The sequence below is a fragment of the Sarcophilus harrisii genome, chromosome 3, assembly GCF_902635505.1.
Source record: "Sarcophilus harrisii chromosome 3, mSarHar1.11, whole genome shotgun sequence".
In the NCBI taxonomy this organism is placed as follows: Eukaryota; Metazoa; Chordata; class Mammalia; order Dasyuromorphia; family Dasyuridae; genus Sarcophilus; species Sarcophilus harrisii.
In genome coordinates this window covers 559,350,099-559,373,359 of record NC_045428.1, presented here as the reverse complement: position 1 = coordinate 559,373,359, position 23,261 = coordinate 559,350,099, and the positions used below count along the sequence as shown (strand labels likewise).

General features: G+C 42.7%; 1 protein-coding gene across 1 annotated transcript; it reads left to right on the top strand.

Moving 5' to 3' along the window:
* Positions 1 to 7,843: 7,843 nt before the first annotated feature.
* RPL11 (ribosomal protein L11) lies at positions 7,844 to 13,632 on the top strand. Its single transcript, XM_031962616.1, has 6 exons — positions 7,844 to 7,936; positions 9,743 to 9,893; positions 11,065 to 11,171; positions 11,610 to 11,741; positions 12,806 to 12,916; positions 13,556 to 13,632. The coding sequence occupies exons 1-6, from the start codon at positions 7,931 to 7,933 to the stop codon at positions 13,583 to 13,585; spliced, it is 537 nt and encodes a 178-aa protein (XP_031818476.1). The 5' UTR covers positions 7,844 to 7,930; the 3' UTR covers positions 13,586 to 13,632.
* Positions 13,633 to 23,261: the final 9,629 nt, after the last annotated feature.

Genomic DNA, 23,261 nt, shown 5'->3' with positions numbered 1-23,261 from the left:
ATAAACTGGGAAAATATTTTTACAGTCAAAGGTTCTGATAAAGGCCTCATTTCCAAAATATATAGAGAATTAACTCTAATTTATAAAAAATCAAGCCATTCTCCAATTGAAAAATGGTCAAAGGATATGAACAGACAATTCTCAGATGAAGAAATTGAAACTATTTCTAGTCATATGAAAAGATGCTCCAAGTCATTATTAATCAGAGAAATGCAAATTAAGACAACTCTAAGATACCACTACACACCTGTCAGATTGGCTAAGATGACAGGAAAAATAATGATGATTGTTGGAGGGATGTGGGAAAACTGGGACATTGATTCATTGTTGGTGGAGTTGTGAACGAATCCAATCATTTTGGAGAGTAGTTAGGATCTATGCTCAAAAGTTATCAAACTGTGCATACCCTTGATCCAGCAGTGTTACTACTGGGATTATATCCAAAGAGATTATAAAGAAGGAAAGGGACCTGTATGTCACGAATGTTTGTGGCAGCCCTTTTGTAGTGGCTAGAAACTGGAAACTGAATGGATGTCCATCAGTTGGAGAATGGCTGAATAAATTGTGGTATATGAAAATTATGGAATATTACTGTTCTGTAAGAAATGACCAACAGGATGATTTCAGAAAGGCCTGGAGAGACTTACACGAACTGATGCTGAGTGAAATGAGCAGGACCAGGAGATCATTATATACTTCTACAACAATACTAGATGATGACCAGTTCTGATGGATCAGGCCATCCTCACAAGAGATCAACCAAATCATTTCTAATGGAGCAGTAATGAACTGAACTAGCTATACCCAGAAAAAGAACTCTGGGAGATGACTAAAACCATTACATTGAATTCCCAATCCCTATATTTATGCACACCTGCATTTTTTATTTCCTTCACAAGCTAATTGTACAATAATTCAGAGTCTGATTCTTTTTGCACAGCAAAATAATGTTTTGGTCATGTATACTTATTGTGTATCTAAGTTATATTTTAATATATTTTAACATCTACTGGTCATCCTGACATTTAGGGGAGGGGGTGGGGGAGTAAGAGGTGAAAAATTGGAACAAGAGGTTTGGCAATTGTTAATGCTGTAAAGTTACCTATGTATATATCCTGTAAATAAAAGGCTATTAAATAAAAAAAAAAAAAAAAAAAAAAGAAATGATTGAATAGCAAACTTGTTCCTATAGAATAAAATACAAACTCCTTAAGTTGGCATTTGGGGCTTTCTACAATCTGACTTTCCCATATACCTTCCCAACTTGCTTTTACATTACTCCCTTTAATGTTACCTTCAGGCTAATTGCAGACCACTTGGACAGGTAGGTAGCACAATGGATAGAGTAAATCAGGTAGAATTGAATTCAACTGTTAGATATTTACAAACTGTGTGACTCTGAGTGGTAACAACTTTTATTTGCCTCAGTTTCCTGGGCTGTAAAATGGGCATATTTATTTTTTATTTATTTATTAATATTTTTTTAAATAACTTTTTATTGACAGAACCCATGCCAGGGTAATTTTTTACAACATTATCCCTTGCACTCACTTCTGTTCCGATTTTTCCCCTCCCTCCCTCCACCCTCTCCCCCAGATGGCAAGCAGTCCTATACATGTTAAATAGGTTACAGTAGATCTTGGATACAATATATATGTGCAGAACCGAACAGTTTTCTTGTTGCTCAGGGAGAATTGGATTTAGAAGGTATAAATTGGATTAGAAGGTATAAATAAACTGGGAAGAAGAACAAAAATGCAAGCAGTTTACATTCATTTCCTAGTGTTCTTTCTTTGGGTGTAGCTGCTTCTGTCCATCCTTGATCAACTGAAACTAAGTTAGATCTTCTCTTTGTCAAAGAAATCCACTTCCATCAGAATACATCCTCATACAGTATCGTTGTTGAGGTATATAATGATCTCCTGGTTCTGCTTATTTCGCTCAGCATCAATTCATGTAAGTCTCACCAATCCTCTCTGTATTCGTCCTGCTGGTCATAAAATGGGCATATTTACACAACCTGCATTGAAGGGTTTTTATGAGATTCAAATGGGAAAATAAAATAATTGTGAAGGACTTAGCTCATTGCTTGGTACATAGTAAGTGCTCTATAAATGCTTATTCCCCTCCCTCCCATTATTTGCTCTTCTTCAAACTCAAAATTTTATCTCCTATTTCCATGTGCTCCGTCTGTTTCCCTTGCCAGGGGATCTGTTTTCTGTCTTACTGTATATACATGTATACTGTATATACATCATTCCCCTTTATGAGCCAAACCGTCCTCCTTGTTATTCTTCACAGATGCTCCATCTTCCACTTCTGCACTTTTGCACTAACTGTCCCCCATGCCTTGATTGTCCTCCCTGCTCACTTCTTCCTATTAGAATTCCTAATTTCCTTCAAAGCTCAGCTCGAGCTCCAATCTTTTACATGAGACCTTTTCTGATCCCATCTCTCCTTTCTAAAATGACCACATTTTTATTTTGCATATGCTCACACACACACATGCTATCTCCCAGATAGAACGTAAGCTCCTTGAGGACAGAAACTATTTCTCTCTTACCTAGGCACCCCAAGTACCCAGCCCAGTGCCAGCTACATCATTGTGAATCATCATCTCCATGTATTGAAACCCTTCTTTTCTTCTTTGACTTTTCCAGGAAGCTTTCTGTTTAAATCCTCGCCATCCCACCCCACTCCCACTAACATCAATCTCACCCTTCTTAGATTTTCCCACACCTGCTCCCACACCGTTACATCTGACTTTGTATTATACTTGTTTGTGCCCCTTGGTCCCCAGTTGGCAAAGTCCCATGAGGGCAGCGGCTCTTATTCTTTCATCTTCCTTTCCCTTGGCACCTACCTCAGAGCCTGGCACCAAGGATACACTCAATAAACCTTTGTTCAAATTAAATTTACTCAGGATATTCCTATTTGAGGTAGGTGGTGAATAATGATTGATTACACCATCTTACACATATGGAAACTCAGCCCTGGAAGGAAAGGGAGAAGTAACCTGCATAATAGATAGAGCTTGGGACTTGGAGTCAGGAAGTGGTGGGTTCAAAGCCTGACAGCTGTGTGACCTTAGGAAGACATACTTCACTTCTCTGTGACTCAGTTTCCTCATATACAAAATGAGAAGGTTAGGTTCAACATTTAAAGTCTCTTCCAGCTTGAAATCTATGATCCTATGAATTTTCCCAGGTCACTCACCCCAGGAAGTGACAGAATTGGGACTCAGATCTAGGGGATGTAATTCCAAGCGCCATATTCTTTCCACTAGATTGCAAATACCATCCTTCGGTGTGGTTCGGTTGGGTCCAATGCTTTGTGTCACTGTTTGGGGTTTTCTTGGCAAAGACCCTAGAACGGTTTGCCATCTCCTTCCCCAGTGGATTAAGGTAAACAGAAGTGATTTGCCCGGTTCTAGTACACACACACACACACACACACACACACACACACACACACATTTGATGTATATTGAATATATGATGTAAATGTATATTTATATATACATTTGAACTTGAGTTGTCCCTGACTCTGGGCCCAGTGCATTGTGCATTATGGCAGCACTGAACTGCCTTTTAGAGAGACATACACAAGATTAACAGGCAGAGTATTCCCAGATGGGGCAGCAAGAAAGGTCTCAAGTGGAAGGTGGCACATAAGCTGAACCCTGGAAGAAAGCAGGGATTCTGGGGGACAGGTGAGGAGGGATGGCAGACCATCTGTACAAAGTCTTGGAAGTGGGAGATGGAATGTCAAACACAAGGAAGATCAAGAAAGCCAGTTTGTCTGGGACAAAGTATGTTTTTGTAAGATTAATGTTCAATTAGAATTAGAAAAGTAGGTCAGGGCATCTCTGTGAAAAGGTTTAAATGAAAAATAGAGGAGCTATTTCATTGTGGAAGTAAGTTCCTGTTGTTCCATAAGAAATTACAAGCAGGCTGATTTCAGAAAGGCCTGGAAAGACTTGCATGAACTGATGCTGAGGGGAAGTGAATAAAACCAAGAGATCACTGCACACAGTAACAAGATTATGTGATGATCAGTTCTGATGGATGTGGCTCTTCTCAACAATGAGGTGATTCAAAGCAATATCAATAGACTTGGATGGGAGAGTATCATCACATCCAAAGAGAGAACTATAGAGACTGAGTGTGGATTAAAGTACATAATTTTCACTTTTTAAAAATTACTTTTTTTTCTTTATTGTGTTTTTTTTCCTCTTTTGATCTTTTTTTCTTTCTTTCCCAGCATTACAAATATGGAAATATATTTAGAAGAACTGCATACATATAACCTATATTGGATTGCTTGTTGTCTTGAGAAGGCGGGAAGGGGGAGGAGAGGGAGAAAATTTTGGAACACAAAGTTTTGCAAAGGTGAATGTTGAAAATTATCTTAAGCACATATTTGGAAAAATAAAAAATTATTTAAAATAATCTTTTTTTAAAATGGAGTAAAGTTAATCTGGCAAATTGAAATGCCAGATTAACTTTACTCCCCTTTTTTTAATTTCGATTTTTTAAAAATTCAATAAACATTTATTAAGCAACAAAAGCAATAAAAAGCAACCCAAACTTCATTCTTCCTGACACCAAGGCTGGCTCTCTGTCCCACTGTCACGCTGTCTCTCTAAAACATCTAATTAGATGTCTTGTGCTGATCCTGAAGGAGGTACAAAAATAGATATAATCCCTGCCCAGATTAAGAATTTATTCTCTGCCCTTGAAGCTTATGATCTAACAGGAAAAGCAAAAGATATACACATAAAAATATCGTATTACACAATGACTTTGTGGATATAAGTGCTTTTTAAACCTAATACATATACACACACACATACTGATAAATGACCTTTAAGAAAGGCTTTTGACATAAATTCACCATCTGATGGTCCTGAGCCTCCCTTTCCCTAGCTGATCTGTTCCTCAAACTGATTCAGTTTAGACTTAGTTTGGATTAGAAATAAGAGCTCCCCTGGCCTTCAGGAGTCCAAAGTCCCTTCTGTGTTACCATGAGGCAACTCGAGAGGAGGGCAATAAATGTCCCAGCTATAGAAATACAGAAATATCAAGAGAACCTGCCAGCCAATAGTCTGTATCAGCTCTGTGCCAGGCATTGTGCTGGTCCCAGATCTCTTTGGAGAGCTAATGAAGGAAGAAGCATTATTGGCTTGTGGGAAGAGATCAGAGAAGTAACCCCTGAACAGAGCAAGGTCTTCCCTTAGTGGTCTGGTTACAGGTTGCTGTTGCATTTAAATTCAAGTCTTTTTGACTTCAAGTTCTGACTTCTGTCTACTCTACCACTAATTGCCTCAGTAAATAGTCAGCTTTGTGAACAAGCAGTTTTCAAAGGAAGAAATCTCCAGTAATCAATAGCCACGTGAAAAAAAAAAATGCTAAATCACTAATAACTAGAGAAACACAAATTAAAACAACTTTGAGGTTCACCTCTTACCCATCAAATTGACAAAAAGAGTAAAAGAGAAAAATAATAAATGTCAGAGAGATTGTGGGAGAACAGGGCTAGTTCTATGGGTGTAGTTATCAGTTTGATTCTGGAAAGCAAATTGGAATAATATCACTAAAGTTATTAAACTCTGCAAACTCTGCAAAACTACTTGGCTTAGAGAATAGAGGAGTCAGGAATACCTGAGTTTAAATGAAATTACTAAATATGAGATCCTGGAAAAGTAATTTAATTTCTGTCTGCCTAAGTCTCTTCAACAATAAAATACTACCAGTAATAATGCTAGAACTTATCTCCTGAACTTATTGTGAGATCAAGTAAGATAATATTTAAAATATTTAAAAAAATATTTACCAGATAGTTGTGCCTGATGAATATGTGTTTTCTCTCTCTTTTTCTTTCTTTCCTTTCCTTCCTTCCTTTCTTCTTCCTTCCCTCCTTCTCTTCCTTCCCCCTTCTTTCTTTCCTTCCTTTCTTCTCTCCTTCCTTTTTTCCTCCTTCCTCTCCTTCTTTTCCTTCTTCCTTTCTTTCCTTCCTTTCTTCTTCCTTCCCTCCCTCCACTTCTTCCTTCCCTCTTTTTACTTTCCTTCCTTCCTTCCCTCCCTCTTTTTCTTCCTTCTTCCTTTGCTTTCTTCCTTCCACCATTCCTTCTTTCCTTCCTTGCTTCCTTTTGTTTTTCCCCTCCCTCATCTCCTTCTTCCCTCCCTCCTTTTCTTCTCGCTTTCCTTCCTTCCTTCCCTCCCTCCTTCTCTCTCTTCCTTTTTTTATTTCCTCCCTTCCTTCCAGTTATCTAACTATATCTCTACCAGGCTTATACCCCCAAGATATGAAAGAATCAATAGATAGATCTACATGTGCAAAAATAACTACAGCAGTTCTTTTCATAGTCGCTTAGAAACTAAGGGAGTTTCTTCCTATTGAGAGATGGCTAAACAAATTATACTATGCAAACTAGTCTGACCTGACCAAACCCTGTTTACCTAATATGAAAGCACTTTGAGGGATTTTGGGGGTATATCCAGATTACCCAAATTACAATTATGTAAATGTGATATAATATTATTATGCTATAAATGATGAAACAGATTGTTTCAAGGGAAATTGAGATTTCTGTGTCCTGATGCAGAATAAAAGGAGCAGAACTAGGAGAATATGACAATATTATAGAGAAATATAATTTTGATATACTTGAGAACTTTGATCAACTCAGATAAACCATGAGTCTTAAACAATGAAGAGGAGATACCCTGCTCACCTCCTGACAGAGAGCTGATGAATTTAAAATGCATTTTTAGACAGGGTCAATGGGGGGAATAATTGTTTTTTATTGCACTATCTGTATCACAGTTGTTGAATGGAAGACATCGGGGCAGGACAGATTATAAATGCGCGCTTAAATAAATGGATAATAAATGAATGGAAGGAAGGAAGTGAGAGAGAGAGGAAGGACAAAGGGTCTGGAGAACTGGGCTACAAGTATCCAGGTGATGAGTTTAAATATGTTCTAAAAGCTTGCCTTACCGCACTTTCACACTTTGGGAGACTAGAGAGGAAAAAGGGGTTCGTCTGACTTCTCTGGCTGATTCATGTATGGGCGTACCCTGCTACACTGAGAAATATGGAGGTCCCACTGGAATATTAAAAATCATAGTAATAGAATGGTACAATATTTTGGAATAAAGAATGTCAGAGCCGGGAGGGCCCTTAGAACCCAGGAGGTCAGACCAGGGAGGGCCCTTAGAACCCGGGAGGTCAGAGCTGGGAGGGCCCTTAGAACCCGGGAGGTCAGAGCTGGGAGGGCCCTTGAACCCGGGAGGTCAGAGCTGAGGGCCCTAGGGAACCGGGGTCAGACCAGGGAGGGCCCTTAGAACCCGGGAGGCCGGGAGCCGGGAGGGCCCTTAGAACCCAGGAGGTCAGAGCCGGGAGGGCTCTTAGAACCCGGGAGGTCAGAGCCGGGAGGGCCCTTAGAACCCGGGGTGTCAGACCAGGGAGGGCCTTTAGAACCCGGGAGGTCAGAGCCGGGAGGGCCCTTAGAACCCGGGGTGTCAGAGCCGGGAGGGCCCTTAGAACCCGGGGTGTCAGAGCCGGGAGGGCCCTTAGAACCCGGGGTGTCAGAGCCGGGAGGGCCCTTAGAACCCGGGGGGTCAGACCCGGGAGGGCCCTTAGAACCCGGGAGGTCAGAGCCGGGAGGGCCCTTAGAACCCGGGAGGTCAGAGCCGGGAGGGCCTTTAGAACACAGAAGTCAGAGCTGGGAGGACCCTTAGAACCCTGCTCCCGGACTCCACCAGGTGGCAGCAGCAGCAGCAGGAGCCCGGGAAGTCACGCGGGAGCTCCGCCCCTTTTCCCTCCCCTCTCTATGATTTCCCCGTCTCAATGGTACGCTTAGGGCTGCCTCACGTCCCATAAGGCCTCGGGTCGGAAGCTCCAGTCTCTCTTCCGGTTCTCCACCATGGCGGTGAGTAGCTGCGGGTATGGGTCTGTTGCCGCCATCCGACCCCATCCTCTCTGCTGCGGGCCCGTCTGGGTTGCGGCGCCGGTCGGCCGTGGGCCTCGGGGCCTGCTCCGTTCCACGAGCAGGCCCGGGGAGGGCTCCCTAGGACCAGGACGCTGGGATGTGCCCCGGCCGCTGGCCCCGCGGAGGCCTCGGGAGGAGCGGGTGCCGAGCTTCGGCCGCTTTTTTTTCCTCCTCTCCTGGGCCAGCTCCAGCAGCCCTGGGAAGCGGGGAGGAGGAGGGCTACGGAGCGCAGGGGCCGCAAATAACGTAGGGGAGCTGCTGCTCCTCCTGGGCGCTCTGCATCCGTCCGGGGTGGGAGGTAGAAGAAAACTCGCTCGCGTTTCTCCCTCGTCGTCCTTATTCGCAAAGCGAGGGTTGTGGTCTCCGTGGTAGCGGCCTAGAAAGTGTGTTGCGAGGCTCGGGGATGCGGGCCAAGTAAAGCTTCCTGTGCGGGTGCGGGGGGCTTTGCCCGGGCGTGTTTCCGCGCGCGGAGGCGTCTGCGCCCAGGGACGAGTCCGGCCCCTCCGGTCAGGCGCCGGGCGCCGCGCTAAGTAGTGGGGCTCTAAAAAACGAGCAGTCCTCGTTTGTCCAGGGACTCCTAGCTTAGCGGGCGCGACACTTTGCAAAAACCACGTAGAGACGAGATAAATTGGATAATTTCAGAGAGAAAGCAATAGTATAAAGCATTGTGAAAATGCTTTCCAAGAAGGTAGAATTTTAGATGCTTGTTGAAGGGGATGTTTTTGGAGAATTAAGTAATGCTGTGAAAGTACCGCCCTTGATTCTCTTTTGTAATTAATTTGGCTTGATATGATCTCAAAGGGGTCCCGTTTTATGTCATCGCTACTCCCTTCACAAAATATACTTTTTGGCCTGTGGTTTCAAGACTAGTAGAAAGAAAGCTTTTAAACCCAATTTTGTTATTTCAGTCGGGTGTACTTTTGTGCTGAGTGCTGTCCTCGGGGAAATTTGAAAATTTAGAAAATAACAATCCCTAATTAAGTTGGATAAGACTTAAACTAAAGATTAAAAGTGTGCATGAGTTTACATGTACACGTGTGAGTGTTTTAAGAGCATTAGGACTAGATCCAGTAGAAGGGCTAATTTACCAAGGAAAGAGCAAAAGAAACTTCATGGAGAAAGTTATTTAAGCTTATACTTATAAAGAATGAGTGGAAATACAATTCAAAAAGGAAGCAGACATTGAAAATAGGTGATGGCTTCAGAGTCCAAGGCATTTTGGGGGGGGGGGGATTGTGGTCATATGGCAGTTAAATGAAAAAGTTGATTTCAAAATCTGAGAATGCTGATCAGTATTGGACTGATCAGAGTGAATTAAGCAGTACCAGGAGCATAATTTCTGCAGAAATAATACTGTAAAGACATTTACAAGACCTACAAATTCGGATCAGTATGAAAGTCAACCATTATTCCAAAGGATTTGAGGGAAAACATGATAGTTGGTAGTACTTGGTACACATCCAGACATTTTTCTGGACAAGATCAATTTAGGGATTTGTTTTGCTTGACAACATATTTGAAACAAGGGTTTTGATTTTAACAGTGATTAGGGGAAATTTCCCATCAGAAATTAGAAAATAAAGTTTCTTATCTATCAGGGAGAGAGAGAACAGCTATTATTCTTAGTGGCAGGAAATGTTGTGGCCATTATTTACATGTTGCATTTAAAAAAAAAAAAAAAAAAACTTGGCTGTTATAAAGGTGACAACTTTAATGAGCTGACCAATGCGGCTTATTATCTTGCAGCAAGATCAAGGTGAAAAGGAAAACCCCATGCGGGAACTGCGCATTCGAAAACTCTGCCTCAACATCTGTGTTGGGGAGAGTGGGGACCGGCTGACTCGGGCAGCCAAAGTATTGGAGCAGCTTACAGGCCAAACCCCAGTGTTCTCCAAAGGTAAGTGTAAAACCAGGTCTAGGAGAGGAGGGGAGTTCTAAGGCCGGATCTTTTCTCTTTACAGCATGAGAGCTGTAAGCTCTTCCCAGGCATCTCTCTAAAGGCCTTTGTAAAGAGATGGTGACAGTAAAAAGATTGGATTTAAGAAGCGGAGGATGAGGGTTTCAGTCTCACTATGGAGCTGAATAGCCAGATGCTTCCTTTCTTCAGTTCTGTTTGCCCTTGTATGCTGGGTCTGGAGCCAGCAACACCGAGTTCAAATTTGGTTTCAGACATCAGCTGTGTGACCCTGTGCAAGTCACTTAACCATGATTGTCTCTTGGTTTCTTCATTTGTAAAATGAGCTGAAGAAGGAAATGGCGGTCCTCCATTATATTTGCTGAGAACCCCAAATGGGGTCACAGACAGGACTGAACTTCACCAAGAGATGGTCTTTGACATTCTCTGATTCTGTAAAGGTCAAAGAAAGGTACAGCAGGTGAAAGGATTAGAGGTTTCTGTCTTGGCACTATGTATACATGATTCAGTCTAATGTATCATGTACATTTTGTATTTAAAAGATACCAGGAAAGTATGTGTGTGTGGAGCTAGACAATATATTTAGTTATTAGAGAATACTATGGTTTGGTTCACAGGAACTTTTTCTAATTTGTCTTGTAAATTAGGTTGTTGAAATACATTCAGAGTAGATGGATTTTTTTATTGAAGCCTGATGTTTGCCCACTTGTGCCCTGGGAAATTTTTCAGCAAAAAATCCTGCCTTTGAACTTGATTCACCAGTGTTGGATGGCTTGGGAAACTTAGTCAAGAATGCATTTATGATATAAATTGAATCTAGAAAACAGTGGCTTATAATCAAAAAACAAAAACAAAAACAAAAAACCAGTGAACTGGCCATCAGGAGTCCTGGGTTTAGTCTCATTTCCTTTGCTGTGTGATGCTGGGAAGTGACCCAGTCTTTCTGGGTCTTAATTTCCTCTTGGATAAGTTTTGGCCTAGAATACCATTTGAGATTCTTTGAATCTCAAAAGAGTTGATTGGCTTTTGAGGCACTTGCCTTGGTTCTCCTTCTCTTGGCCTGTTGGACCATGACTCTGTTATTGAGACAGAGATGGGCAGTGGACAAGAAAAAATTTGAGTGGCTCTAAGGGTCTTGTCAATCTTCCTGCAGCTCGCTATACTGTCCGGTCTTTTGGAATCAGGAGAAATGAGAAGATCGCGGTTCACTGTACAGTCCGTGGGGCCAAAGCTGAAGAGATTCTGGAGAAGGGGCTGAAGGTAAGATTAATAGCCATTTCCTCCCTGTGGCCCTGGGAAGGGGATATTAGAGTTTAATGAAAGGATGCTCCTCATTTCTGCTCCTGGCTACAGAAACTTCATTTGTGTCACCCTGTGTCTTTGACATGGTGCAGAGTCCAGAATCCAGTATTGTATATTCCATGCACTTCGTTCTGTGTGTGGCAGGAATCTTTTGAACTGTTCTGTCTTTTACATTTGAAGTTGCATGTTTTTTCATCTCCAAAATGAGAGTTTTGGATTGGTTTCTTTAAGGCTCCTTCATCCTGTAATCTGAAGCATCTTGATTGTTGCTTAGTTTGGGAAGAAAGAACAGGTGTGGGGGAAGGTGATCCCTGACTGTCTAGCAACGTGACAGGTTGAGGCAGCTGAGCTCAGTATGTAAGCATGAATTGTGATCATTGTGGTTCTCTTTCTCAGGTGCGAGAATATGAGTTAAGGAAAAATAACTTCTCAGATACTGGCAACTTTGGCTTTGGCATCCAGGAGCATATCGATCTGGGGATTAAATATGATCCAAGCATCGGCATCTATGGCTTGGACTTCTATGTGGTATGTGCACCCCAGCTTTGTTTCTGTCACCTATGTGTTCTGGAGTCATAGTGACATGTGGATGTTCCATCTTCTGGGAAGGGAAGCCATGTTTGGTTCACACTGGCAGCTTTGGCCTATTCCCTACTGAAGCTCTTGGCAAGGAGACAGGGAGACATTTGAATCTATTCCCAACTCTTTGGGGATGCTAAATAGGGAAGCAGACAAGCCAGAATTTGCACCCTCTCTGGGCCTCAGTTCCCACCTCTATAAAATGAGGTATTGGTCCAGGTGTTTGCAATTCTCTGTTCAGTTCTTTGGACATTCCCTGGGGTTCTAAATCCAGTGACCTCAGAAGGGAAAGAGGGATATAGATAGGAAATTTGGACCCATTTCAGTGGAGCATTCTCCCTTAGAAGACTCGTATCCTCTGTATCCTTCCCTTTCTCCTACATATATATACCTCTCCTGTGACTCATGCCAGTTTCCTGGCCCTGATAGCCTTCCTTTATGCCCATCCTGTCTCCTGGGCTTGCTTCCAGTGACCTTCCTGGCCAATAGGCAACGTTCCTTGATTTTCTTACGGCTCAATGCCCAGCTCAGTATGGAAGGCCTTGCCTTGTTAAGACACTTAAGTTCTCTAGGCCATTAAGTGTAATATGAGAATAGTTGGGTTGTGAGGAATGTGCTTGTTCAGGCACTGTCTAGAGCAGAGGAGAATTACTTGCAGATCCAGGACCAACCCTTGGTTTCTGATTTTTCACACAGGCTGTGATCACTGCTTCCCCAGGCTTATTATTCTCTAGGCACTTGTGTGGTATTTGGTTTTCCTAAAGAACACCTTGCAAACTAGAAAGGAAATAATCCCAAACTGAAAAGTGGGCTTAAGGGAGAACTTTGTGAGTTATTGAGAGGTCTTTGGGAGTTGGGGAAGGATTGGTGAAGCAGAATCGTAGCCTTAGCTCTCAGTCCAGTTCATTTATGGGTAAGAAAACTGACCTCACTGAGGGGGCAGTGGCAGCCCTAGCAGCGGCCTTCTCAGGGGCCTGGGCCAGCAAGCTGACTGTTGACTGTTTATGGGGCAGGTGCTGGGCAGGCCCGGGTTCAGCATTGCAGACAAGAAGCGTAGGACAGGCTGCATTGGGGCCAAACACAGAATTGGCAAAGAGGAAGCCATGCGCTGGTTCCAGCAGAAGGTAAGAGGGTTCTTCTCTTTGTCCAGGAGCATTCTATAAGGAAAGGGTGCTTAAAGTCTGACTGGAGGGACAGTTAGGAGGCCTGGTTTGAGTGGGAGGTGGGTAAGGTTGGAAAAATGGGGGTAGGGGGGAGAGAATGACACCTTGAATGTTATGTTTTATTCTGGGAAAGATTATTCTGAAAGTAGTTACTGAGTGCAGATTGTCAAAGGGGTCTACAGCAAAGAAGTTAAACCCCTGCTCCAGAGTAAAGGTTGAGGCCCAAATTGGGTGGCTTGTCTCAGCAGGAGGCACTGGGAGATGCCTCCCCCTCTGCTTCTACTTGGTGTGGCCTTCAATAGAAAAAGATTGTGGGAATTATTCTTCCCGTGCTTTTTGTGTAGGTTTTCTGTAGCTCAGAACTATCATAGCCAATCATTAAAATTAAAAAAAAAAAGTTTCTATAGCTTTTTACAGCACAAGGCTGAATCAAATACAGTAGCTAGTAACCTTGTTAGCAAATAAATGTGGATCAATTAGCTCTGCATACTTCAAATTACAAAAGAGCTGGGTTTTGGATAAAACAATTCCACTAGAGCTAGTCTTTAATTCCCTCCTGTTACCTCTGATTCTGAAAAAAAAAAATCTTTTCTCTTGCAGTACGATGGCATCATCCTTCCTGGCAAATAAAGTCCTGTTTTCTATTAAAAGGTCAATAAAATGATCACTGAAGTGTATTTTGTGTTGTATTTTGTGGGAGGAGCTGGACCTGCCTGCCTGGATGGCAATGCCTGTTGAGAATCAACACTGGCGTGGTGGACAGAGCACTGGGGTTTGGATTGGGAGCACCTGGGCCATATCCCAACTCTGCTCCTGACCACATAGGTGACCTTGGACATTCTCTGGGTCTTAGTTTCCTCCTGTTAAAAGTTGTTCAGTCCTAAATCCCTGAGATCTGGCCATCTCCAGCCAATGAGTGGCCCACACTGCCAGCTCACTGAAATGTCTTTTGGTTTTTTACTTAAAAAGAACTTGAGAGCTCTGGTTCAGCGCTGCCTGGCCCCCCTCATTTTAGAAGGGTGGTGGTGAAATACAGTTGTTTTGCAATACTTTTATTAAGATTTGCAAAGCACTTAACTCGGCAACTCTGTAAGGGGCAAATGATAACATACTACTGCCATTTTGTGATGAAGAAACTGAGTCTCAAAGAGGGGATTTGCCATGGTCATAAAAGTAATACTGTTGGAACTTTGATTTTGCCCAGGGCTCCTGAACCCAAATCCAGTGCTCTTAACATGCCAAGATTGCTTTCTAATGAAACAAGGTAACAGGCCCATTGGAGGGAAACAATGAGTCTTCCATCTCACTAAATTAGTAGCTGAACCCCAGGCCTAATAAAATGCTTGTTCACACCATAATGGTTTCTTTAAATATTCAACCTCCTGAGTCTTGAATCCTTCTGTTTTAAAGTAGCTTTGGTGCCCCCTAGTCTGGGCAGTTCCATTACCCCGAACTCCTGACAGGGAGAATGTTAGTTTATATTGACCAGTGCTGGAGAAGGAAACCTACTTCTGAGAGTGCAGAGCATTTTGGTATTGGGGGAATCGAAACTGAGACCAAGTCTGCCACTGTATAATCTCCCTAATTGTCCCCACCATAGTCCCGGAATTGGGAGGCAAGCCTGGTAACTCTTACCCTTCAGCGTTGATTGTGACTGAAAAATAGGTAATTTGCCATGGTGAACAAAAAGAGCTGTTTAGAATGTTAGAGGTGGAGCAGTGAGGTCTCAGGAAATACTGTTTAAGTGCTGTTGCAACTCCATAATCCAGGACTCGGCATTTGAGGGGGTTCTTGGGTCAGAAAGCTGCTTCTACCAGGATCCTGTTGTACAACTGGGTAGCACTGCAAATCCGGCCTTAAAGCACTTCATCCCGTTTGCCTCTTGTTTCCTCATCTATAAAATGAGCTGGAGAAAGAAGCAGCTCACCACTCCAATATCTACCTAGAAAACCTGTGTCATTAAGAGGCAGAACTAAGACAGATGGGCAACTACAAATTGGTAAAGCCAGGGCCTAATAACCAAGCATCCCCTGGGGAGGAGCCTTTCCACAAGGCCTCAGCTTGGGGGGGGGGGGGGGGGGGGGGGGGGGGGGGGGGGGGGGGGGGGGGGGGGAATTGTAACGTGAGCTGAGTTGGAAGGTTTGGAGATGGCCTTGTGCCCGGCTGCCCAGCAACACAGTGGTCTGAGTCCAGGTTTTGCATCAAGGGCCGGAATAGGCCTTTTACGTGTTGGACTAGCCACTTAGTTCTGAAATCGGTGAATCTTGTCCCGGCTTCTCTGAGGCTTAAATCCATCTGTGCCTCTTGGTCCAGAGCAGTGACTCCCAGTCATGATCAGTCTCATTTCTTTGTAGTTTGGTCTGCAAATGCTCTTCCACGTAACTTTGTGTGACTCAGTATGTGATTTTAGCAATGAGGGGCAGCCAGAGGTAACTTCAGGTGTCCATGGGAAATGACACAGCAAGTCTCCAGACACGCAGGCCCTTGTGCTAAAAGAAACAAGCACCAAATTCAGGGGGGCATGGGGCATGCTGGGCAGGGCAGTGTCTCCTGCTCCGAGCAGTCACATTGGTCTGCACCAGCCACATGTGGGGGAGTGTTAGCTGTGGGGGAACCTTGTTCAGGAGAAAGAAACCAGTCAGGGACAGAGTGAGAACTCAAACCCAAGGTCAGGATCACCAAGTCTGGCCTTTCTCCACACCACACAGATAGCTTGCCTGGCAACTGTGCCAGACTTGGAGGGGGGACCGCCGAGTTCCAAACCTACCTCAGACATTAATTGAGGGAACATGGGCACAAGAGATTTTTACCTCATAGGACTGTTGTAAAGATCTGTGTGGGGAGTGCCTGACCTAGGGCTGCTTGACACTTAGGTGTTCCAAGTAATTTGTTGTCTTTCTATGGTGATTTTTATGGTCCCATGATTGGCTTGGTTTTCTGACGTCTAGTATTCCAGATTTAGAACAGATGTCTCTTCTAGATCCTCTCGTTGTGTGTCTGTGTCTTCCTCTCCCCACCCCCGTCCCCCTTTGGCTCTCTCCAGCTCCTTCAAGCAATTATTTAGCACCCACTTCATACTAGGCAATGTGCTAAGTGATACAGAACCCTGAACATGGCTGCCCTTTAGGATTTTCCAGTCTAATGAGGATACACCAATAAACTGCTAGTAGAGAGAAGGCCCTGTTAAGGAAGGCTGGAAAAAACTTCCTACATGAGATGAAAGCCAAGAGGCAGAGATGAGGGAAAACATTCTTGGCCTGGGATACAGTGGGGGGGAGGTGCCAGGAGGCTGGTGTTACTGGGTGGGAGGGCCCTCTCCTCTCCCACCCCTCCCACCCCACCACATGTCCTAGGCTATGGAAACTGTTGCTTAAGCCTCTATTTGGCCTTCCCCAGTATCTTAGTAACTTATAAAAAGTCTATTAAATGGTAAGTTTTTCAAGGACAGGGCCCAGTGTATCTGTTTAATCCTTGAACTTGGCATAGTGCTTGCTCATGTGGAGGGTGCTTTGTAAATGAGAGGATGTCTTCAGCTTTTCTAGCACTTGTTTTATGAAATGCTTTTTTATTACAATGGATGCTCAAAACTGAAAGGCTTGTGTGGAATAAAGAGCCGGACTTGGAGTTAGGAAGAAAAGATTGGCCCCAAATTCTTTTTCTAACACTGAGTAGTTGCGGGACCTGGGCAAGTCACCTGTGACTGAGTCTCAGTTTCCTCATTTGAAAGTGGGACTAATATCTCCACTTGATATCATTGATTCTAAGGATCAAGTGAGATATCCATGTAAAATGATTTTAAAACTTGAAATTGATCTATAGATTAGTTGTATTTAAAAAAAAAAAAAAAGCACCACAAGATAGCTAATGTGGGAATTAACAAAGCCCAGAAATATTGATCAAATAACTTAGCCAAAGTTATGGAGCTAAGCAATGTAGGTCTGGAGAGAGAATAGAGTCTAACTTCAAATCCAGTGCTCTTTCTGCTTGAAAATACACAAAGGCCCCAGCCCATCCCCTCTACTAGATAGTAATCTGGCTGGGAATGCACTTAGAAGAAATATCACTTGAGGGGATCTGGAATTTATCAGTATGGGGTGTCTCTCAGGTACCACTATCTCAATCTTGTCTTTTTGGCCTTTTCTGTTTGGGGATTTTAGTATTGTGCAAGTCAGCAGCAAGCATTTTACACCACACTTGACTCATCGAATGAGATGGGGGAGTTGGAACATTGCTTGCTCCTTTTTATTGTAGATTCCTTACTTGCTCTGCAACTACATCCATCACTCAGTTACCCCTTCCTTTGAACTTCATTCAATGTGTGTTTAATCACCCAATCAAGAATCTGGTGGCTTTTTTCTACAAAGGTCCGGCTTGCTCACCTCCTTAACAAGTTCAGTTCCTGGTTCATAGTCTAGAAGTAAAGAAAGCACTGAACCTAAAGCAGTCACTTAATAGCTGTGTGACCCTGGGCAAGCTACTCAATCACTTTTCTTGATAACATACATACTCAGTATGGGCTTGGAAATCTATCTTACTCTGTAGGAAAATAAGAGGAGAATGTGATATGGGAAGTCAGGGAGCGAGTAGTCAGATCCAAAACACTTTCTGGTGAAGGACAAGGTAAAAGGAAAGAAAATTAATGGTGTATGTGGTGGGGGGGATACAGTTAGCATTAGTAACTGTAAAAAGAATTTTGAAGCAAATCTCTCTGATAAGACTTCATTTAGGAAACTGCGCCAAATGAATAAAAAAAAATAATAAAAGTCATGTCTCAATTGATAAATGATCAAAAGATGCAAAGGGCTGTAAATTTATGTATATCCTTTGACCTGATTCAGTTTCCTCTTCTGTAAAATGTCGGCAATAATAGCACCTCCTAGGGTTGTGAGGATCAAATGAGATATAAAGTGCTTTGCAAATCTTAAAGCACTCTCTAAGTGCCAATTTTACTCACATTGCCTTCCCAACTCTGCGTCATACCAGGAGACTTCACTGTACACCCTGATATTCCCTCCACTTTTACTCCTTTCTCATGACCTGCTGTCCTCTGCCTCAGAAGCCCATGGAGACAGCTCTCTCCCAGATCTTGCTTCCCACGACAACGTTCCTGCACGCTGTCTTCATTCCCACTGTGTCACAGCCTTTGTGGCCCTCTCCTGCTCACCCCATCTTGCCCTTAGCCTCCCAGGGCAGGGATGGCCCCCATGCCCCAGGCTGACATCCCTGCCCTGGCCAGACCCTCTTCCCTCCCTGATCTTGACCCCTGGGTGAACCACTCGGCTTCTCTTAAACTTATGCCCTTTATCCTTGCCAAGACCTCCACCAGCCTCAGCCTCTCATGACTCCCACCCACCCCAGCCTGCTGTGCTGCTACACAAAGCTGAAGGGAGCCCGGAAATGGGTTAAATCATGTCAGCTGGCCCTGACAAGGCGATCCTTGTCCATCTTCCTCAGTGACTTACTGTCCCACTTACCACAGCACTTTTACCAAATCTCAAACCTTCCCCTCCTTCTCTCAGCTGAAAAGCTTAACTCAGTTTAACTGGGAGGGGATGGGCCATTCACTAAGAACCCCCTCTTTCCCCTTCTCCCTTTCTCTTCATTTACTTTCTTATCACTGCCCTTTACTCCTGTCACACATAGACATAACCAAAACAAAACCCACTGTGTGATTCCTCCCATCTTCTCTAGCATTGTTCCTTTTGTCATTTCCATCACTAATCTTCACTTGATCCTTGTCTGCTGTTTTCCTACTGCCAGTCTCCCACACCCTCAGAACAATTGCATTGATCTGTTCATCTCTGTTAGCCACTCTCCGGTATCTCTGTGGCTTTTTTTGGCTAACCTTCTTGAAAAGACTGGTCATAATGGATGTTTTTCCTTGTAAATCTACTTCAGGCCTTCAGACCTGAGCAATCAAGTAGGACAGTTCTCTCCAAAGTTACCAATGATCTAATCTAATGGTCTTTTCTCCTCATCCTCCTCAACCTTTTTGCAGCTTCTGCCATTATTAATGAACTTTTTCTTGATATTCCCTATGTTTTTTGTGACCCTACTTTCTCCTGTTTTTCCTCTTATCTATCTACTCACTCTTGACTCTTCATTGAGTTCTTGCCAGATAATGGTGGATCTACCCCAAGGTTCTATCTCAGGCCCTCTTTTCTCTAAAAACTGTTTTGTTTTGTGATATCAGTTTCCATGCATTCAACTATCATCTCTATACTGATGGTTCTCTAATGGGCTTATCCAGCTCTAAACTCTTTCCTGTCCCTCAATCTCAGATCTCCAACTGCCTATTGGACACTCATAGTGGATGTCTATGAGCATCTGAAATTCAAGATATCCAGAGCTGAAGGCATTATCTTTCCCTCCAAGGCCTTTCCTGTTCCTAGCTTCCTTATTACTGTAAAGGACATCACCATCCTCCTAGTCACCCAGGTGGCCTCTTACTAAGTAATCTCAACTAGCAGGTGTGACTCTGGTCAAGTCATTTAACCTCAGTTTCCTCATCTGTAAAACCTGATGCTATGTGCTAGGGATACAAATAAGAAAAAGATAATTCCTGCCCTCAATGAACTTAACATTCTAATGGGGGAAGATGCCACACAAAAGGAAGCTGAAAAAAGATGGGGAGATGGGGAGCAGGAGGTACCTCTGGAGCTAAAACCTGACTGCTGATGGCAAACTGGTTACCTGGAAAGTTCAGACCCAAACTCTCTCTAGAGGAAGGTTTTTAATTCTTGGAGCAGCTAGATGGAGCAGCACATAGAGCATTGGTTCTGGAGTCAGGAGGACCCAAGTTCAAATGCAGCCTCAGATATTTAACAGTTCCTAGCAAGTCACATAACTCCAGTTGCCTTAATAAATATATATATATGTATATATTAATTCTCCACACTGGAGAAAAGGCTGGAGGCCTTTCAGTCAGGGAATTAAGCAACTCAGGGTTTCAGAAGATGTTGAGTATCAAAAAAAAAAAAAAGGCTGAGTTAATCAGTGGTGATGAGATTCCAGATGATCAGCTGAAATACAATTTCTAAGTGGGCCATTGGAGGATGGAGTATTTTACAATGACAACCCATGAAATGCCTATAAAAGCCATGTTTCCTTTTCTACAATGAAGATGAAGGCAATATGTTAACAGAAAGAGAGATCCATGATTGTGAGACTTTTTTTAGACCATCTACAAAAAAATAAATAAATAAGTAATCAGCTACAAGCATTAACTTAACCTGTTATTCCAAACTGAATGCCTCTTGTCAAATGATCATTGAATTCATACTACTGGAGAAATTGAACCATGTTCATAATGACAGTCTTTCAGTAAATAAAACTAAAAGACAAGGAAGTGGGTATAAATAAATAACCAGTTATTGATACTTAAGTGGAAAACTGTCACTCATCAATCTCATTTGTGTTCCTGTCTCTATTATGAGTCTTATTGAATTGGGAACCAACTATCAATTCATGTGATTTCTCTGTAGGCCTTTGTTTCTCCATTTGGAAAATTAGCATCTGAAGTAATTTTTAAAGTTCCTTCTTTGTAGAGGGCTGGAACTCTGCAGAAGTATACTTGAAACAAGGTGTTCATACATACTCAGAATGCTTTAATGATGTAATTACAATAAGGTATATAAGGGCTAAGAAGGACTGGAAGATAGACATTCTATCTTTGACCAGGTTCTCATGCCTCCTGCACTAAGATCAAGACTGGGCCAGAATAAAAAATCTAGACTCAATTCTTGACCATTCTCATGGTGTCTATCTTGTTGAGACCAAGGCCCGTCTGGAGGACTTCCAGAAAGCTGGCCCGGACATTACACTTCTTCTTTAATATTTGATGTCTTACAATCCTTCCAGTTCTGGCCTTTATGAGTTAAGTCTGCTGATAGTCTAAGGTTTTTGTTTGCTTAGGCATTGGGAGTCAATTGGCTTGTCCAGGTCATGCAGCTAGTAATTTTCTGAGGCTAGATTTGAACTCAAATTCTCCTTACTCCAGAGTTTGTGCTCTATCCATTGCACCCAACTAGCTGCACTTGGTTCTGTGTCCTAAGATTCCTTCCAGCTCTGACACTGTTCCAAGTACTTTCTAACTTGGACATTCTATGTTCTAACATTTCTAAAACTCTGAGATGTTTCTGAGACTCCCTCCTGATCTGACACTGTTATTTCTAGATTAACATTCTATGAGTTTAAATCATAATCAATATGAATCTCATTTCCCCCCAGTATGTCAACAAGAAGAAGAGATGAAATAAAGTTGTTGTTTTTTTTTATTCTGTTCTTGAGGCTGTACATTTTCAGAATGTAATTGTGCCCAGAAAGAAATCTTCCATCAACTTGTAGCTACACTTAAAAGTGGTAATCAACTATGGAAAATTCACAGCTAGGAGTCTAATAGGGGCTAGAAGTTTTGGTTTCTGGATGCCCAAAGACAGCAATTGCTTCATTGGTCCCAGGATATCTGCTTCACCTGGTAGGATTGATTGAAGGTACTGTATCAGTCAAATAAATAAGTATTGATATTGATTGATTGATACAAATATTAATAAATCCAAGACCTCAGACCCAATCCCTAGTGATTCAGTTAAATTCTCAGTGGAGCATTTGTCCATGTTTGGAATGCTTTTGTTCACCAATTACCAAGGCCACAGATAGATTTGCCCAGTCTTTGTCACTGGGCCCAGTATTTTAAGCTGGTAATTGGTGACTAGCTCCCTTAGCTCTCAGAGTGAACTGCCCCTTGGGGGGAGGTTGTGTACTATATAATGAGGTCCTCGGTGCTCCGGAGTCAGTTCCTTTTGGTCTATCTTTGTTATAAAGTTGCTCCCATGATTATCAATACTCTAAAGACTCACAAAAAAGAATCTTGTGTAAGAATAGGACACATACAGGGGATGGAACAGAGGCTTGGGACAGAATTAAGGACAGAGGCCAGAAGGGAAACTCAGATATCCAGTCGTGTTTTCTCTCAGAACTTGTTGCTCTGGAATCTATGTGATGATTAATAGAGACTGTGAAATGCTGTGGAAAGAGCAATGGGTGGGGAGTAGAAGCAGACCTAAGTCAGGGAATGATTCTGGCACTGATTTTTACTATTTGGCTAAGTCTCTTTACCTCTCTATTCTGAATCTCCTCATTTGAAAAAGGGGATAATAATCCTTCCATTATCCTTCCTTCTAGGCTTATTTGACAGTGAAATGAAACACTGGACTTGAAAATGCTTAGTAAACTCTGCAATCCTCAGTAAATGCAGGCTATTAATATTGTCACTGGCAGCATTTTAAGGATTTACTTCAGGCAAACTGTTTGTATACAGCCTCTATCTCTGAGCCTTGAGATTCCTAAGTCTCAAAAAATGCAAAGCCTCAGAAATCCCTTAAGATTTGGGGATCAATTAATCTTTGTTGTTAGTGAACTTCTTTGTAAACAATGACACACAGTTTTAATTAATAAATTCACTGAGGGTTACAGGTGTGTGATGGAATGACTTAGCTGCTAAAAACGTATTTATTCACCTCTCATGGGGAGAACTGATGGGATCTTGGAAATCATTTTAGTTTGATTTTACCAAATGCCTATTTTTTAGATAAAAAAACTGAGACCCAGAGAGGTTTAGCTTAAGGTCATCCAGGATGTAAGTAGCAGGACCAAGATTCAAAGCCAGATCTTAAACTCCAAAGTCTTCCTCCTTAGGTCATCTTGCAGAACAATCTGCATTCTGAGGCACCCTCGAATACCTTAAGTTCTCCATTTCCTATCCTTTTCCTTTCCAGTCTCTCTCTTTAATTTTATACAGTCACCAATCAAGAAGCATATATTAAAAAGCCTAGTTTTTGTCTGGCACACTATAACTGAGACTTTTGGAAGGAAAAATCCCAAACCCCAAACATCCCCTGCTCTACAAGGAGGCAGGTGAAGGTTGGGAGAGTAGCATGTACACATATATGTGGCTCTGAGCCCAAGAGCAGAGGGGAGACTCAGTTCTAATTTTTGGCCCCAGATATAAGTCTTCTGTGGAATAACCAGGGCAGGAAATCAAAACTAAAAGGGAGCTGACAGGTCAGTCACTCTGAACCTATGGAATCTCCCATCAGACTAACTTTAGTCTATGGGAACTCAACCACACAGAATCTAACAACCCAAACTACTCACAAGCTAACCGGCCAAAATTGGGCCAAGAATCTGCAGAGTAAAGACCAAGAGAACAGCGATCAGACCTCTCCCCAGATCACATCACTTTACAGGCCTCCAAACTAGGCTGGGAAAATAGCAAATCGAAAAAAGGCAGGTCAGGTTAGACATC

What these genes read in the sequence shown, in the direction of transcription:
- RPL11 (XM_031962616.1), top strand. An exon ending in AACCCCAGTGTTCTCCAAAG is followed by an intron (nt 9,894 to 11,064) that starts GTAAGTGTAAAA and finishes ATCTTCCTGCAG; the next exon opens with CTCGCTATACTGTCCGGTCT. An exon ending in TGCGCTGGTTCCAGCAGAAG is followed by an intron (nt 12,917 to 13,555) that starts GTAAGAGGGTTC and finishes TTTCTCTTGCAG; the next exon opens with TACGATGGCATCATCCTTCC.